Source organism: Myxocyprinus asiaticus, chromosome 3, assembly GCF_019703515.2.
Source record: "Myxocyprinus asiaticus isolate MX2 ecotype Aquarium Trade chromosome 3, UBuf_Myxa_2, whole genome shotgun sequence".
In the NCBI taxonomy this organism is placed as follows: domain Eukaryota; kingdom Metazoa; phylum Chordata; class Actinopteri; order Cypriniformes; family Catostomidae; genus Myxocyprinus; species Myxocyprinus asiaticus.
In genome coordinates this window covers 5,564,582-5,583,959 of record NC_059346.1, presented here as the reverse complement: position 1 = coordinate 5,583,959, position 19,378 = coordinate 5,564,582, and the positions used below count along the sequence as shown (strand labels likewise).

General features: G+C 35.8%; 2 protein-coding genes across 2 annotated transcripts in view; both read left to right on the top strand.

Moving 5' to 3' along the window:
• The window catches only part of LOC127430841 (pikachurin-like), a 45,057-nt gene extending 42,579 nt beyond the window's left edge, over window positions 1-2,478 (top strand). Inside the window, exons 15-18 of the mRNA XM_051680960.1 lie at window positions 186-429; window positions 1,066-1,177; window positions 2,003-2,118; window positions 2,390-2,478. Coding sequence (XP_051536920.1) covers window positions 186-429; window positions 1,066-1,177; window positions 2,003-2,118; window positions 2,390-2,399 — 482 coding nt within the window. The 3' untranslated portion in view covers window positions 2,400-2,478. The remainder of the gene's footprint in view (window positions 1-185; window positions 430-1,065; window positions 1,178-2,002; window positions 2,119-2,389) is intronic.
• A 46-nt stretch (window positions 2,479-2,524) lies between these two features.
• Window positions 2,525-10,036, top strand: LOC127420171 (pikachurin-like). The gene is made up of 7 exons (XM_051662226.1): window positions 2,525-2,570; window positions 3,640-3,663; window positions 3,807-3,885; window positions 4,726-4,868; window positions 4,960-5,043; window positions 9,114-9,217; window positions 9,416-10,036. Exons 4-7 carry the CDS (start codon window positions 4,747-4,749, stop codon window positions 9,565-9,567), a joined length of 462 nt encoding a protein of 153 aa, XP_051518186.1. The 5' UTR covers window positions 2,525-2,570; window positions 3,640-3,663; window positions 3,807-3,885; window positions 4,726-4,746; the 3' UTR covers window positions 9,568-10,036.
• The last annotated feature ends 9,342 nt before the right edge of the window (window positions 10,037-19,378 follow it).

Sequence of the window (19,378 nt, the reverse complement as noted above, 5' to 3'; positions counted from 1 at the left end):
TTTCATATCATCTTTCTTCCATACCATGAAAGGGAGTGGTGACTGAGAGGGAACATTGTGCTGTACATTTCATGTGTTCCACAGAAGTCAGATGGCTTTAGAAACAACATGAGGGTGAGTAAATGATGACAGAATTTCTATTTATTATGTGTCTGCTAACATCATACACTCAATTGTGATTTCAGGTTTTCTGTTGTCTCTACCGCAGTTTAATGAAAGCATGTATTCGTACGCCAGCACCCCCTGGCCTCAGCCCTCCCATAACTACCTTTCCTTCATGGAGTTTGAGATCACCTTCCAGCCAAACAATCCTGACGGCATGCTCCTCTACACTGATGACACTGCCAGTCGCGACTTCCTGTCAATCAGCCTGGTGGGCGGATATGTGGAGTTTCGCTTCGACTGTGGCTCGGGTGCCACAGTTATCAGGTATATGGAGTGTATAATGAATCCATGCATTTGACTTTCCTTGGCCCCATTTACACCTGGTATTAAGATGTGATCTTTTTGAAACGGGATGACACTAAAGACAGGTGTAAACGTTTTCAGATTTGTCCAGTTCAACCACATTCTGAGGTGGTCGAAAACGCATGTGACCACATTGGACGTTTAAACTGCAGCAAAACACTGCGCTTTCACCTGTTGATCAACCACTGCACTAAAATGAAGGTTTAAACTTTGCCAGTTATGTGCATCATGCGGCTATAAAAGGAAATAAATGCCCTATCAGAACATGTAAAAAGGCTAATGCAGGTAGCTTAGTTAATAACGGTACTCCACTAAAATAAGTGAGAATTCTGCTCGAAACTTCATATTTGCACATGCAAGTGTAATAGGGAGAAACAGGGCGCTGTTTTTTTTAGGCTTTTCTTCTTTTACTTTTTTGTGCTTTATCATCATGTAGTAACACACTGACATAATAATTAATGTATGTCATCATGAAATCAGAGACCCTTCCCTCAAAATCTGGACAAAAAATATGCCCAAAATACCTAGATGTTTTTGCAGTTTAACGTGAATTTGACTGTTTTATTGCTTATTCTGTAAGGACTGTGTTTTTAATAGGAGTGAAGAAGCTGTCACTATGGATACGTGGCATGAGTTGCGTGTGTCTCATACAGCAAAAAATAGCATTCTTCAGGTAGATAACCAGAGACCAGTGGAAGGCATGACAGAGGTACTGTAACCAAGTTTTCTTTCTTTTTTTCTTTTTTAATATTGATAACATTTAAAAGGGGTCATGAAGTGCTATTTTTGAAAATAATTGTATTATCTTCCCTGAGGTCCAATGATAATGTTATAAAAGTTTTTGTCACCCAAAACAGTCTCAATTTAGTAATATATGACCATTTTCCACCCTGTTTTTGGCCCTCTGTCTGAAACACCCACTGTTGTGATTGGCTAACATCCTGCAGCCCCTCAAATTCAGCAAACTCAATCGGAAGAGAATGAACAAGCCCCTCAACATAAAAAAACGAAATTTCAAGGTTTACACAACCACATCTAATACATTGCATCTGAATATATTAAACTGTTCCTCTCAAGCACAACTGTTAACACTCAGCACCATAAACTATCAAACAGTCATGTCATTTGAAATATTCATGAATGAAATGGTTTACATGCGTTTGATTGTGTCCAAGTGTTTTTAACTGCCCCATCCTTCAATAACAGTTCCTTTGCAAAGCTTGAATCGTAATGTGACTGTTTCACAAGCAATCCATGCTGACATGAACCGAAAAAAATGCACACATCATAGTCCAAAGCACGGTGAAATGACACACGCACGTACTGTAGGCGTTTGTGCGTGTTTACATACACCAACAATTAAAAATAGCACAGATGGGCGAAAATCTATCTGTCCGTCTGTCTGTCTTTAAAGCTATTTTAAACTTTTTCAAGCTATAGTTTATCTTGACGATCTTTTCTTTTCTAGTTGTATAAATGTTTGTAGGTTCATATGGTATAAAGACAACAAAACCTCTCTCTCTCTCTCTATCAGGGCGCATTTACACAGATAAATTGTAGTTCTCCTCTTTACATCGGAGGAGTTCCTAATTATGATATTATTAAGACCAGCTCTGGTGTCCTGAGACCCTTCAGTGGAACATACAGAAGGTACAAGAGTTTACACAGTAGACACTTGATAAAGACACTACATTGCACACGTTTGTAGTGTTCTGTAGTCCAGTACTTTAGTAGAATAAACGTGTAGCTGCTTTTTCACTCTGTTATCCTTATCTCATTACCCAGAACATGATTATGCTGACCTCTCCTGCAGTCAGAGTTTATCTGGAGTTTTCTGCCTTGTGCGAATTTCAGCTAATAAGTAATGTATTTCAGTAAAATCTTACAATTCTATTATGTTCAAATTTTTCCCCTGATGCAGATCATACTGAATGACCACACTATAGAGCTGAATCCAGGTCAGGCGTTCGGGGTGAACGTATTGAATGCAGCTCACCCGTGTGTGCAGAACCCATGTGCCAATGGAGGAACATGCAGACCGAAATGGGACAGTTACGACTGCGACTGCGCACTGGGGTATGATGGGAAACACTGTCAGAAAGGTGAGAACACACACACAAGTATATGACTAATTAATCTGTGCTCCTTGAGAGCTACTGTCTATAGGATAGCTCCGATCCTAATCACAGCTGAAGCTGCTTAGCAAGCGATATGTTCAGAATGGCATACTACTCCATTTCTTTAGTATGCAGTATAGTGTGCACATTATGCAAACAACATACTTTTTCATATATTATTTAAAAATGCTGTGCAGTATGTACTGTAGGAAGCAGTATTCCGTTCCAAAAGTGATCAGAGGGTATTTTTGGAATAGTATACTACCATACTTCCCTAACAATTTCTGCTGTATAGTGTGTATTCTGTGCAAAGTATGCAAATTATCTATATGCACGGATACTCGGATGATCTGCCACATTTGTCAAAGTGTAATGCGCTTTTTACAAAATCAAATAACTATTTCCGAGATAACTGGAAGACGCTTGCTGATGAAATGCAATAATGTTTAAAATATTTATTGTTCTTTTAAATATATTTTTATTCTTCAAATAAAGCATAATACATTTGCAAGTATTAAAAACACTTTTAACCCCTTGAACCCCTACCGCTGGAGAAAATAACTTGCGTATACCACAAAGAAAGACAACATCAACTGTTAGAGAAAACAACTGGCATAGATTGAGATGTTTCTTGATATGTTTCTTTCTTAAAATAATACAATTGTTGCATACTTTTTTTTACTTACATTAAAAAAAAACATAATAGGCAGTATACAGTACATACTGTGCAGTGTATAAACTACAGCAGTAGTAAGAGTCGGATGGTTGGATGCTATTCTGAACATAGCCGAAGCCAAGGCCTTCAGGTTTACTTGAAAATGAAAGGCAGATATGTTATATCAGGGTTGAAACTGAACTCTACAGGAAGGCAGATATCAAAGAATAGCACTGAGCTCTAATGGAAAACGTTCTTGCCATAGTATACATGCAGTATGTTGTGTTTGGTTTTAGTCTGAGATGTTGCTCTGATATTCATTGCAGAATTCATCCTTACCATAACCACTTCAAAATCATTCTTAAGCTTCTTTTATTCTGTTTTATGCTCATTATCCAGAGTGTGGGAATTACTGCTTAAACAGTAAGTGCAGAAGGCAAAACGTCTCTTTCTCTGTGCTTTACAATTTGTTTGCGCTTTGTAGTTGGTTTTAGTGTATTTTGGGTGTATGCTACCATCTAGAGGACATTAATGAGCTTTGCACTCTTTGTGTTTGGCTGTATCAGCTGTCACTGAATCTATTGAGATTCCTCAGTTCACTGGACGCAGCTATCTGACTTATGACAACAGAGATATTCTCAAAAGGTAAAGTTCTTACATTTTGTGCATGTGTAACTTTGCATGCAAAAACACACACTCAAGATTTAACCTCTTTATTGTCATTGCAAAATTGTTTTTTTGGGGGGGCTTAAACTTCAGTAACATGCTGGAAATGACATCAACACATGTATGCATGTTAGCTTGTATGAATGTATGTTAAATGGGATAGTTCAAAAATGAAAATTCTCTCATTCACTCACCCTCATGCCATTCCAGATGTGTATGACTTTCTTCTGCTGAACACAGAGGAAGAAATTTAGAAGAAATTTAAGCTCTGTAGGTCCATACAATACAAGTGAATACTGGCCAGAACTTTGAAGGTCCAATAGCATATAAAGGCAGCATAAAAGTTATCCATAAGACTCCAGTGGTTAAATCCATATCTTTAGAAGCTAAATGAAAGGTGTGGTTGAGAAACAGATCAATATTTAAGTTCTGTTTTACTATAAATTCCCCTCCCTGCCCAGTAGGTGGTGATATGCACAAAGAATGCGAATCACCAAAAGCAAAAGAAGAATGTGAAAGTGGAGATATATAGTAAAAAATGACTTATTGATCTGTTGCTCAGCCACACTTATATCACTTCTAAAGATATGGATTTAGCCACTGGAGTCTTATGGATTAATATTATTCTTCCTTAATATGCTTTTTGGACCTTCAAAGTTCTGGCCACCAATCACTAGCATTGTATGGACCTACAGAGCTGAGATATTCTTCTAAAAAATCTTATGTTCAGCAGAAGACATCTGGGATGGCATGAGTAGATAATGAGAGAATTTTCATTTTTGGGTGAACTATCCCTTTAAAGGTGTCTGTCTCTACAAGGTATCGGGGTCCAGGACAAACATGTTTATGCGTTTTAAGAGCACGTCCAAAGATGGTCTTTTACTATGGCGAGGGGAAAGTCCAATGAGAGCCAATAGTGACTATCTGTCTTTGGGCCTTAAAGGTGGAGCGCTCATTTTCAGGTACATTAAAACATATCCACACACACTTGTGTACTTTGAGCCAAGAGATCAACCTTAATCTCTTTTTTTCCCTCTGTTGTTCTCTCAACAGTTATAATCTTGGCAATGGAGCTGCCAATGTGGTAGTAAATGGAACCTTTAATGACGGCAGGTGGCACAGAGTAAAAGCCGTCAGGTGAGATATGTACCATACTGCCTATGTGTGTGTGTGTGTGTATATATGTATATATGTGTATATATATATGTACATTAAAACCACATGCCTAATATTGTGTAGGTCCCCCTAGTGCTGCCAAAACAGTGCCAACCCGCATCTCAGAATAGCATTCTGTTATGATGATATTCTTCTCATCACAATTGTACAGAGCGGTTATCTGAGTTACCGTAGACTTCGTCAGTTCAAACCAGTCTGGCCATTCTCTGTTGACCTCTCTATTCAACAAGGCATTTCCATCTGCAGAACTGCCGCTCACTGGATGTTTTTTGTTTTTGGCACCATTCGGAGTAAATTCTAGAGAATGTTGTGCATGAAAATCCCAGGAGATCAGCAGTTACAGAAATACTCAAACCAGCCCATCTGGCACCAACAATCATGCTATGGTTCAAATCACTGAGATCACATTTTTCCTCATTCTGACGGTTGATGTGAACATTAACTGAAGCTCCCAACCCGTATCTGAATGATTTTATGCACTGCTGCCACACGATTGGCTGAATAGATAATTGCATGGATGATTGCTGGTGCCAGACGCTAGTGTTGGTTTGAGTATTTCTGTAACTGCTGATCTCCTGAGATTTTCACGTGCAACAGTCTCTAGAATTTACTCAGAATGGTGCCAAAAACAAAAAACATCCAGTGAGCGGCAGTTCTGCAGATGGAAACGCCTTGTTGATGACAGAGTTCAACAGAGAATGGCCAGACTGGTTTGAACTGACAAAGTCTACGGTAACTCAGATAACCACTCTGTACAATTGTGGTGAGAAGAATATCATCATATCAGAATGCTATTCTGAGATGTTGGCGCTGTTTTGGCGGCACGAGGGGGACCCACACAATATTAGGCAGGTGGTTTTAATGTTGTGGCTGATTGGTGTGTGTGTATATATATATATATATTAGTCACAGAATAAAAAGGCATGCTTTATGGATTGCCATCATTGTTTTTGCCACTTTTGAAGTTGTAAAATATGGGACACTTTCTCTAGAGTTATAGAAACCCTGCACAGTTTTAGCACATTTAAGCACAATGTGTGGACTTTTCAGACGGTTCCTTAATCACTATAGGCAGATTTCCAACAAATCATGTCCTGTATTGATTTGATACAGGACGCATAATTTAATCTTTAAATATGGGACGATGCTGTATTTTACGGGATGGGCGGCAACCCTAGTTTTTACTGCAGCTCAATTTAAGAGAAATTAAACAATTTAAAAAATATATTTTTTTGATGTTAAAATACTTTCTACTTCCTAGCTTAATATGCCATTCGTATGTTGATTTGCTTAAAAAGTGTAAACACTATGGCTCTGTGACACTTTTAGTGCACTTTTTTTTTGTTTGAAACTGACATAGCAACATTGACCAATGGTGTGGGTTTGGGGCGGTACTATCTGTTTGACCCCGTTTCCACCTGGTATTACGAGGCATCTCGGGTGATCCGATCACATGTGATCAGATGATGCACATCACTGTTTACACCTGGTCACTTAAATGCGTCTCTTGTAACCACTTGTGTTCAGATTTGGAGGGGAGGTCTCTGTTTCATGACGACATACATCAGTCACAATAGCCTAGTTCCATCCACTTTTCTCGCTATTTTGTTATCGACAAAGTGAAAATGTGAAATTTGACGTCTTCTGCCTGTTTCCATTTCAAATGGCCTTTTATTGATAAAAATGGTGTGCGTGATGACGTCATGCCTAAAAAAACACTTTGTCGCATAAGCTTTGGTTTAGCGCAAAAGAAATGTGCCCTGAAGCCGTTTCCATACAGAAATGTGTTTATCGCTAATTCACTTCCTGGATGTCCCTGATTTTTTTCCTCCGAAGTTTTGGTAAAATGGGGAAAGTATTGAGACAATTCATTGAAATTATCCAGCTTGCTGTCATTTTAATTCCACAAATAAAAGCAATCAGAAGAGGAGGAATTGCAATCAAAAGCGAACAGTCACCCTTATGATAATATTGGTCCTCCTGATGTTGCGCCTACCGGTTCCAACCCGAAAGCGAATCGTCACGACCCTGTTCAAGCTGGCAACCTGCACCAAGTAGTTGGGGAAACTTTAGGTCTTCGTAAAATGATCATCCATCGATGTGCACATGCTATGTGCACTGCTATTAAAGAAAAATTGATGCAGTGTAATATCAGGGTTTACATATGATACATCACGATACAATCATCTAATCTAAAGCATTGCCATCACAACTGCATTATGTCCTGCATATTTGTCCAGCAACTTTTAATGACCAACTGAACTTGATTGTCATCTCTTTTAATTAATTTTAGCGTCATAATGCAATTTGCATTTTCTGAAGAAGCTCTGCAATGCGATCTGAGGTAAAGAGGGTTAGATTTAAAATATTGAAATGTTTTAAAATGTTCAAAAGCTCGTTTTCTGAAAGTGAACTCAGAATTGGACATAGTACTGATAGTTTATAGTCTTGAAAAAAGTGCAGAACATTCTGAGAATGCAGCCTAATTCAGCTGACTTTTTTTGCCTACAGAACAGGGTAAGGCTAATTTAAGTCTGTGTAAAGAAAAGGCATATATAGGTCTAAAAATATAATTTTTTTTCATTTGGTAATAATTTTTTTTAATTGAATGCTTTTTTTCATTTGGTAATTTATTTAATTTAATACAGGGAATTGTGCCGGCATTTTTTCAAAAGTAAACTAAGCAATAATTTTATAGAATTGGGCTACATGTTAGTGTTTCAAAAAAGCACACTGAAGCATTTCTCCTAGTATTGTGTAATTATTCTTTTTTTGAGAAATGTTTCTTTGTATTGTGGGCTAATTCCGTGACTGCCGTCTACTATTTTGAATGGTGTGGAAAAGCAACTTTAATAAATAAACGGATGGCTACCATGAATTAAATTAATCGCAAACATCATTCATTTGTTCTCCGTGCATTTGTCGATGTGCATGATACGAGATATTTGTGTTGGCACTCCTGGAAGTGTCATGTTTGCAGCATCGGATCTATATGCTGTTAAGATCATTCCATAATCACGTACAATACATTGGCTTTCAAGGATGTACGCCGTCGTCATGATTAACACAGGCTAACGATTGGGGCAATATCTGTCATGTGACACTACATTTTTGCGTTAATGCCAATTGTCTCGACAAAAAGTGTTTCCAAACCAGTTTTTCGCGACATTTGAAGTATCGACATAGAGTTTATGCGCTAGAGTTAAACGGAAAAATATCACGTCGACACTTGTGAAATTTTAGCGATTAAATTGCGTGTCTATCAGCTTTATTTTTATGCACTAATACTTTTTTTGCAAAAAAATCCTTGGATGGAAACGTAGTTAGTGTGTTACTGCATGATAATAAAGCGCAGCAAAATCAGAAAAGACAAAGCGTGAAAAAACGGTGTGCTGTTTCTCACAGATGCGGTTTATATTTAATGTAATCACAAATGTCAAGCAGAATTATTCGTTATTTTAGTGGATTACCTTTATTAAAGGAGCTTCAGCTTTTAATGCTTGTCATCTGTGTTGATATCAGACACACTAAAGAAGATCCATGAAGCCCTAGTGATTGTGTATGTATTTGCGTTTAAATTTTTCCGACCGGACGGTTATTTCCTTTTAAAGCCGCTCGTAACCTGCAAAGTTTAAACTTGTTTTAGCGCAGCGGTTGATTGACAGGTGAGGGGAGGTGCTTCACTACTGCTGGGACACATACAGGATGGATTAGCATTTACCTCAAATGCGATGCGGTCACATGTGTTTTTGACCACATTCGTATGTGTTTTTTGTGATCCGATCACAAAACGGTTTAGACCCTGTTTAGACCTATATTTAGCGCTGACCACATGTGATCGGATCACCTGAAATGCATCTTAATACCCGGTGGAAACGGGGTCTTTGACTAACCAATGGAAGTGTAACCTGTTTAAAAATAACTTTTGCTTTTCAGTTTGTTGACACCAAATTATGCACTTTACCTTTAAAACAAGCATTTTATCTACCCGTTCTGGGTTACCAGGTCTTTATGTTTGTCTGTGTTTGAAGGGATGGACAGTTTGGTAAACTCACCGTTGATGATTATGGAGCTAAAACAGCCAGATCTCCAGGGAAAATGAGACAGTTAAACATCAACAGAGACCTTTACATTGGTAAGCAGTAAATATTAAGATAATGATGAGTTAACTATAATGAGAAAAATCAAATCAATGATGCCAGTGATGATGCTAATAATAATAATTAAGGATATATTCGTAGAAGATTGTAGCTCAAAGTAGAGGTATATGGTATATCTCTAGATCTGGTGATGGTTTCAAGTCCAAGTTAAAGCTTTGATGATATCTTTCCAGGTGGGATGAAGGAGATCGCGCTGCACACAAACAGGCAGTACATGCGTGGTTTAGTGGGATGCATTTCACATTTCACTCTTGCCACTGACTATCATCTGTCTCTGGTGGGTGATGCAGCTGACGGCAAAAATATCAACACCTGCACCAACTGAACACCTGCATGAAATAAAACACCAGCTACAGATGACAAAAAATTCACCTCAAATTGACAACGGCCAAAGGGAAATCGATCATCAATATATACATGCACAAAAAAGATACAACTACTTTTAAAGACATCAATACTGGTTCCAAAACCACCTACAGTTAGAAAAAAAGAAAAATACTTACTAACACCTGCAATAACAGCGAAGCAGTCATAGCTGAGGCCATTTTTGTTTTAGCCTCAGCCTTGTCAGTAAATAGCCCAAATTATTCGCTGAAACTAACTCTTTTAAGTTCTGAGAGGCTGGTTAAGCTTAGAGTATCATTTTCAATACAGGTCAGTCACTGAGACGTAGAACTAACTTTAAGACTTGGTGGTTTGATCCTAATGCAAGAGTTTAATTTTTAAGCATACCGGTAGATTAAAAAACACACCTTGGCTCCATATCTATAAAGCTCTATGGCTCTTACTGTATGAAACGGGAACCAAATTACTTAGAACAGTCAGGCTGGTCCTCTTAAATCAATCAAAATCAAATCAAATCAAATCCTCTCCAGTCCTCTTACATGCCTATTTTGGAAGGCAGTATTAATGGGCAATTGTATTTGTGTTTGTTTATTGTTTTTTATATTTATATCAGGAGTTAGACTGTTTAATTAATCGATTAAAATTATTTCTGATGAATAGAGGCTTCTGAAGAGGTTTTCATGTCATGGGCAACCCATCAAGCTGTCAGAATACTAGTATAAGTTGTCGGTTTAAGTAAAAGTTTTTCTCTTTTGAGGTAATCTTTGCACTGTGAGGTTTTTAGGCTGCTATAGTGGTGGAAGGACAAAGTGATGTTTTTTTTATTTTTAATCAGAGGTTTCGCTTTAATGTCTCTGCCTCCATTTCCTTCTAGCTACAAACTTTTATGAACCCCAAAGAATATTTTTTAGCTACTGTAGCTCTTTATTATTATTATTATTATTATTATTATTATTTTTAGCTCTTTAAGTTTTTTAATTTTTTTATTTAAGCTAAGGATGTCTGCAAAAATCTTTGTCTCTTAATTGTTCTGCCTTGATGTTTAAAAAGCCTATAATTTTGCCAACAAAATGTGACTTACTGATTTTATTCATGAAATAAAAAGAATGACAGACACTTAATTTTAAGAGGTTGTATATTTACATTTATTCATTTCAGCTGACACTTATGCGACTTACAAATTAGGAAAAACAAGCACAAGAGATTGGTTTTGAGAAAGTGGGTTAACCATCCAATTAAAGGAACATTCAAATTCAAGGATTCAAATCTCAATTGGCAGCATTTTTGGTGCTGATTTCCACAAGTTAATTTTGACTCGCCCCTGCTTTTCCTTAAAAAAAAAAAAAAGTTAAAATCGAGGTTACAGTGAGGCACCAAAAATGGAAGTGAATGGAACCAATTTTTTTTTTTTTTTTTTTTTTAAAGAGTTTACAGACTGAAATTAACGCTTATAATTTTATGAAAGCTCTTACATTAAAACTTGTGTATTATTTGAGATGTAAGGTTGTTTTAATCATTGTTTTTGCAGGATTACAGGGTTTACAGAATTACATCGTAATGGCAACGAAGGGACAGCCTATAACTTTTCACAGAAAAGGTTAGAAAGCGATTTTATCACACTAAAGTCATGTTAATATGCACGTCTTGTTGCCATACTTTTGAAACGGTGAGTGGGTCAATGACATGATGTTCATTTTTTTTTTGTTTTTTTTTTTCTGCTTCTAATAAATGATTGAAAACTACATTACAATTCACACAAAACAATTACTTGAATACACCTCTTCCATGATGAAAATGTTTTCAATTACTGAGTATAAAGTCATTTTGAATTTTTTTCTGGGACTTAAATTGTCCGGTTACAGTAAAAAAAAAAATCAAAGTTTTATTATAAGCTGAAATTCTTGAAAAAAGAATTTTTTCCATTTTTTTTTTTTTTTTATAAATGCAGTGAAACATTTGTCCACCAAATCAGTCATGTGGTGCAACCATCCTATAGGTAGAAATTGTGTTGTCATGTGACAAATCTTTTTAGACCCACAAGACTGTGTGAGGATTTTAAAAACAAATCATTTTGTCATTTTGTTAAATATCAATATTTTTACATTTTAATGAAAATAAAATGCACATTTGGTTCAGGTCTTTTGGTGCAACCATGAGCAAAAAATTTTGACTTAAAAATTCATGATATTGGTAAAAAATATTTTTCACCTTGAAACATGTTTGAAAACCTTTTTGAAATGAATACTGAAGATGTGTACACAAGTTTTCAAGGTGCAAGGAAACAATTTTAATACCTTTTACTTGATGTTGCACCACATGACATTTTTTAAAGTCATTAAATAATTATTTGTACAAAATACTTTAAATGTTTTTCAAATAATTTGTAAAAACAACATGAACTTATAGATTACGTCATGACAGATGTGTTTTAAATCAGATTTTAAATTTTTTTTCTTATTTTTATCACCTCGTACAACATTGACCAATGACCTTTTAATGTTTACAGATTGGCTCCATTCACTTCCATTGCAAGTGCCTCACTGCAACCCAGATTTTCTTTTTTTTTTTTTCTTATTTTATTTAAGAAAAGTTACAAGTCAATATAAATATATATATATATATATATATATATATATATATATATATATATATATATATATAAAATTTTTTTTTTTTTGTTTTTGTTTTAGGTTTTTCAACATTATGCCAAAAATGCTGTCAGTTGAGCTTAACTTGGATTCAGTGGCGTAGATCCCAGGGGGGATGGGAGGTAGGTAACCCCCCTAATATATAAAAAAAAAAGCCAAATCTACAGCCTTGCTTGGATTGAACCTGTAACATTCCTTTAAGGTTTGAACTACCGGAAAGGAAATCAAAAACATAAGGTAAATAGCATGCTGGTTGAGCGCTTTCCATCAGAATCGGACGGTACAGTACGTCGACAAAACGTAAGTAATGTTGTTATTATTTAGTATTCTGTACTTATGTTGTTATAACTTAATTATAGATGTACATATAAGTGTATATATCAAATACTGTAGTATTTAGAAACGTGGCAAAACCGCAGGGGTGCCAAAAGACAATGTGGATTGCGCGAGACATGCCTCAAAACTTACACTGAAAATGACCCATAAAAATTGCTAGTGTTTTCATTTCTGTTTAGCCTTCATTCGTGTTTCTTGACATGTTTTAACTCAACACTAAAAAGTGTTAACTTAATGTTCTTTATAAAACCAGAATGGATCAAGACATTTCTAACCTTGTAAATAATGTAATCCGTCATAACCCATCTCTCCCTGATGCACACAGGAAAGAGTTTTGCCTTTTCATCACAAGATGTCAGTAGAAGACTTCTGAAGAAAACTATGGGAATAGAAAGCTACACTCAAAAACAATATAGTGCACTACAAAGCGTCAACATCTGTGCTTTTTTGCGATGCCTATGTCACGTGTCAAAGAAAGCACCTACTTTGTGAAAATATACTCTTTCTTACGTTCTTCATTACACTTGTGTCCATCCTCTTTGGATCCACAAAACTGTTCTCAAATATTTCTTCCACTCTTCCCCATAAGTGGATAATGAGGGTTAAAAAGTTTACAGGCCAATAAAGTTAACCTCTTTTATTGCAACTAATTAAAAAATACCAACATGTATTATGGTATTACCATGCTTTTTGGACATGGTATCTTGATAATACCATGGTATTCTTAGGGGATTCTTGAATAGCGACCACATTGTAAAATGTGGAAACATGTTACCTTAAAGAGCAGTTTACACCTGATCTGATTTTTAACAATTACTTTTGTTGGTGTAATTTGCCTTAATCATTTTAGACAATATTTGGAATGCAACCAGTTAATTTAGATGTACCCACATTAAAGGGTTATTTCACCCAAATGTGACCCAGATGTGTATAACTTTCTTTCTTCTGCTGAACACAAAGATTTTTAGAAGAATATTTTAGCTCTGTTGATCCTTACAATGCAAGTTAATGGTGACCAGAACTTTGAAGCTCCAAAAAGCACTTAAAGGCAGCATAAAAGCAATCCAAATTACTCCAGTGGTTAAATTCTTCAGAAGGGTTATGAAAGAAAAACAGATAAATATTAAAACAAGTCCTTTTTTACTATTTTAAATTACATTTTTGGGTGAACTATCCTTTTAAGAAGATTTTTAGGTTTCATGTCAACTTTTTTTTTTCACAGTGCATGTGAATACCATCAATACGGTAGTTATTCAGTACCATGGTATATATCAAATTACCATGGAATTACAGCAGCTATAAATTCAAGTCAACATCAAATATAAAAAGATGTGTAAATAAGATGTGAACATGTATAGGAAGGGCTTGTGAAAGTTTATATACATAGTAAAAAAGGACTTAAATATTGATCTAATATGTAATAATTTTCACGGTCCTGTCACTCTGGGTTTTTGTCTGACAGGACCGTGGCATCATCATCCCATGTCTGTCATGTGTTTTGTTGTCTGTCTTTGTGTGAGCGCACAGTTTCGGTTGTATTCCCTGCCGTGCGCTCTTCGGTCTGTCTTGTTTCATGTCTGGAGTATGCTGTGTGAATCATGGCTTCCTGCTTGATTTGGTTTCGGTCTGTGTCGAGATCCGGACACTCATGCTCCATGTCTGTCTGTTATTGACGTGGGTACATTGCGCTTATGTCATCTTGGCAGCATGCACTCGCGTCAATAGTTTGTCTGTCTCTCGCAAACACTGGTGCGCCTCGCGACACGCGCCCGGGTCACAAGCTGTCTTCACGTTGTGCTGAGGTTCGGTCACTTCGGTCTGAGATTTTGGGTTTGCGTGTGGCTGAACTCTTATCGTGTGCCGTTTGCCTCGCGATGTACGCTCAAGTTTTGTTTAGTGTGAGAATGCGTGGCATCGCTTTGTTTAGCGTTGCTACGCATTCTCTCATCTTGTTTGTCCATTGGCATGGGCGTATATTGCATTTATTGTCTTGGCGATGTGCGGTCATGCCATTCGGGTGTTTTGTTGTCTTGTGAGAGCACGTGGCTTTGTTTCTGTATTGCCGCGTGTCTCTCTCTGTCTTACATCATACCCCGCCTCCTTGTTTGCCCATTATTAGTCACACCTGCCCTGTCTTGTTAACCTGTTGATTTCTCTCCCTATTTTAGTCTCCTCCTGCCAGTTCGTCTTGTTTCCAGTCTTTTGTGTCTTGTGTTTCCAGTCGGTCTTGCTTCCAGTCCCAGTCCTGTTCGGTCCGGTTGGTCCTGATTCCCCGTTACCCTCTGCCCCAGCCCAGGATTATATTTCCTTTGTTTTTTCCCCTTCGGGGTAGTTTATGTATACTGTTTTTCCCCCTTGTGGGAGTTTTTGTTTGTATTAATAAATTCATTTATTTTAACTCTGCGTTTTGGTCCTGAGCCTCTTATTTATGACAATAATGTTAAATTTGCAGCATATTGAAATGATCGTAATTACAAAATGACAACTCAGAGATTCTACTCTGTTGTTCAGTTCCTTGGAGCCAGAAATGATTAGTTTCTATGGCAATGCTCATAGTGTCTAAATTGATCTATGTGCAGTTTTTTGGATGATGGCAGCAAACTACTCAATGCATCCGTATATTTAAACAAAAAAATAAGTTAGTCTTTGTAATCTTTCATTAAAACTGAATAACTTGCTCCACCTCTGAAATGACTTTCTATTTCAGATTTAACCCCTCCCCTCCAACCACTTGTCATATAGATCAAACTTTTCCAGTCAATTTCCGATGGATAAAATCAAATAAGTCATGACATTTTAAACAGCAAAATGTGTAACGGTAACTACCTTACTAACTAAAAATAAAAATTAATGTCACCATTTACATGTTTTTCCAAACCTGTATGACTTTCTGTCTTCTGTGGTACACAAAAGATGTTATCCTTAGTCACCATTCATTATCATTGTATGGAGAAAAGATGTAATGAAAGTGACTTAATTACGAGTTCAACAAAGATAATGATTTTTAGCAAACTAAAACTTGTAATGACATTAAATCTGACATGTTGTGAATGTAGTATAAGTGTTTGGTTTTTGCACCTTCACCTTAATCTATCTGCTCCTGTCTTTGGCAGGTTAAAATTATATTCATTGTGATTATATGATGTAATGTTATTGCTGGTCATCATTCATGCCCCATTAATCCATACTGCAATTTAAAAGACATTCTCTTGATTAAACAGAGATTTAATTTCATGTCAGACACATTTAGAACATCGTTACATTAAAGCATGATGCGCCCTGGTTATGAACTTACTGTTGCCCTAGCAGGACCATGTATTCAAGAGAGACTAAAGAGGCTTATGGCCACCCTATAGAGATCTTTGTTTGCTTTTCAAGCTTGTCTTCAGGATCTTTAAAGCTCTATATTCTTTAAACAAGTCACTGGATGCATCACTATTACTATTACTCAAGTTTAAGGATTTGAACAAACCTATAACGCTAAAACTTTGGCACATTCCCGCACTGTTTGTGCTATACTGACATGAATGATACCTCAAGATTATGTGCTATTCCTTGATAAAAAAGAGGTGAACAAATCTTTATATTTAGTTCCAAACTTTAAAAGGAATATTCCAGGTTCAAAACAAGTTAAGATCAATTGACAGCATTTGTGGCATAATGTTGATTACAACAAAAATTAGTTTTGACTCGTTCCTCCTTTTCTTAAAAAAAAAAAAAATAGCAAAAATCGAGGTTACAGTGAGGCACTTACAATAAAAGTCAATGGGGCCAATTTTTGGAGGGTTTAAAGGCAGAAATTTGAAGCTTATAATTTTTATAAAAGCACTTACATTAATTCTTCTATTAAAACTCTTGCATTATTGAGCTGTAAAGTGTTTAAATTGTAATTTTTACAGTCATTTTAGGGTTTTGGGTTTGTTGACATTACATCCTCATGGCAATAAAGTCATAAAATTGGTGATAACTTTACACAGAAAAGGTTAGTAAGTGATTTTATCACACTAAAATCACATTAACATGTATATTGTTTATGTCTAGTGGCTATACTTTTGAAACAATGAGTATTTTAATGTTTACAGACTGCCCCCATTCACTTCCATTGTAAACACTGCCACTGTAAACCAGATTTTTTTATTATTATTATTATTTTTTAAGAAAAGGAGGAACTAGTCAAAACAAATTTTTGTGGTAATCAATATTTTTTGTCACAAATGCTGTCAACTGAACTTAACTTGTACTGAACCTGGAATATTCTGTCACGGTCCTGTCACCTTGTCAGGTTGGGTTTGTGTCTGACAGGACTGTGGCATTATCGTCCCCTGTCTGTCTCGTGTTTTGTGTACGTTCTTTGTGTGAGCACACAGGTCCGATTGTAAGTGACCGCTGTGCACGAGTTACCACTGTGCGCTCTCCGGTGATGTCACGGTCCTGTCACCTTGTCAGGTGTTACATTTTATAACTAAAAATGTGACAAATTAATAAATAAATATTTTATTAAAGGCATCAATATATATGTCAATATATATTTCAATAAACAAATAAATCATGAAATGTGTCAATAAATAAATACACATAACAATAAATAAACAGTATATATATATATATAATGTCAATAAATAAAAATAAGAATTTTTATAATAAAAAATATGTAAGTCAATAGGAGAATGTATTTTACATTTTATTTTCATGTATTTATTTACTGACACATTTATTTATTTATTTATTGAAAGATATATTGACATAAATATTGATTCTTTTAATAAAGATTTATATATTTATTAATATGCACACACTCAGTTAAATCAGAGCAGCACTACCTAACTAAAACCAGAGCCTCATTTGCATTTTGGGACATTGGAAAAGGGTCAAAAGTAAATAAATCGTGAAATGTGTCTATATATTTTCCTTTGGACTTTGATGTGTTTATTGATAATATATATATATATATATATATATATATATATATATATATATATATATATATATATATATATATATATATATATATATATATTGATTCCTTGACACATTTATTTATAAATAAGTATTTTATATCTTTATATTTATAAATATATATTAACGCTTTTAATTCAAAATGTATTTATTATTATGACATGCTGATTCCTACATAATAAAGAACTTTTGATTCTTCAATTCTAAAAAAAAACCATGTACTGGTGCTTTAAAAAGTCTAGAAACCAATATGCTGATCTGAGGAACATTGTAATGTAACATCAAGAACTGTATTAAACTCCAAAGGACCACATAGTCAGCTGAAAAAATAAATAAATAATTGCAGTACACAATGAAAAACTGTTCTGAATGAAGAAAACAATTATTTACTGAAAATAAGAACAGTTGAAAAATGTTGATTTATTATGATGAGCTTGAACAATCCTTACTCTCAGATGAGAAGTTTAGATCTCTTAAGTTTAAGGTAAATTAGATTTATTCTATTGATCTATAATATCATCTCCTGGATGCTGTATTGTTACTGTGAGCAATATTGTCATATAGGCTGAATTAGAGTAATGCTGTTAATGTCAGTGAGGATTTAGCTAAGATTTGGGATTATGGAGAGAGGGATATAATCCTACATCTTTCAATCTCACAGCACACTGTTAACAGCTAACCCGTCAGTCCATGGAGAGACCAGAACTGAAGCCTGGATTATAATGCTAAAGAGACAGGCACACACTCTCTCCAAGGACTAACCGTTAAGCTTTATTAATTTGCTGGTTTGCAAGGACACTGAAGAGAAAAGTGTTTTCTTCTCATGTTTTTATTTTAAGGATTTATCCAGGACCACAAAGGCAAAGTTTTGTTTGTCACATATGCAACCATACACAAGTCAAGTAATTTTTATTTGTATAGTGCCTTTCACAACACACATCGTTTCAAAGCAGCTTTACAGAACATCAGGCATTAACAGAAAATGAAACTGTAATATCTATAATGTCTTAGAGTCATCATTGTGTAGTTTGATAAAATACGATTGTGAATTGCATTTAAAAATAAGTAATTATATAATAATTGTATTTAGAAACCCAGTGAGCAAACTGAAGGCGACTGTGGCAAGGAACACAAAACTCCATAAGATGTTGTTTAATGGAGAAAAATAACCTTGGGAGAAACCAGGCTCACTGTGGGGGTCAGTTCCCCTCTGACTAACATCATGAATATAATGCCAATATTAGTTATATATAGTGCAAGTCATGGTTTAAAATTATTAAACTAAGCAAGTGTTAAGGGTCAGTGTTTAAAACAAAGATGAATGTCTTTGAAGTCCAACCTGGATTAACTGCAGAAGTTCACATAGATGCATTGTTCTTGTTAGCTGGCTGATGAAGGGTTTTGTTGGCAATTAATTGATAGTCTGTGTTTTCCATTATACTGTAAGTGTAGTCCATCCTTCGACCAAGGTGATGCAGGCAGAGATCAGTGAGGTGCTTTGCAGTTCAACTGGCCGGTAATTTCGGTGAGGTCTATCTTAAGTCCAAGGTTCAGGCAATGGCATATGAAGTATCCCATGTCTTATGGTTGGAGCTGGCATCAGTTCATCCTCTTAAGTCCATCGTAATAGACTGAAGTGATGTTTGGCTGTCAGTTAGTCATCATCTCACAGCGACACGTAGCAGTGGAGTCCAACACGAAGCAGGAATTAAGCTGGATCCAGCCAGTTCTGGTGACCTCAGGTTAGGAGTCTGGAGGTTGAGACAGGGAAACAAACAGAATAATATTAGCATAGATGCCGTTCAGTTTTCATTTACATTTACATTTATTCATTTGGCAGACGCTTTTATC

Excerpts from the sequence above, each read along its gene's own strand:
- LOC127420171 (XM_051662226.1), top strand. The coding sequence starts at position 4,747 with ATGTTTATGCGTTTTAAGAGCACGTCCAAAGATGGTCTTTTACTATGG. Across the intron at positions 4,869-4,959 it reads GGTGGAGCGCTCATTTTCAG|TTATAATCTTGGCAATGGAG; the intron begins GTACATTAAAAC and ends TTCTCTCAACAG. Across the intron at positions 5,044-9,113 it reads CACAGAGTAAAAGCCGTCAG|GGATGGACAGTTTGGTAAAC; the intron begins GTGAGATATGTA and ends CTGTGTTTGAAG.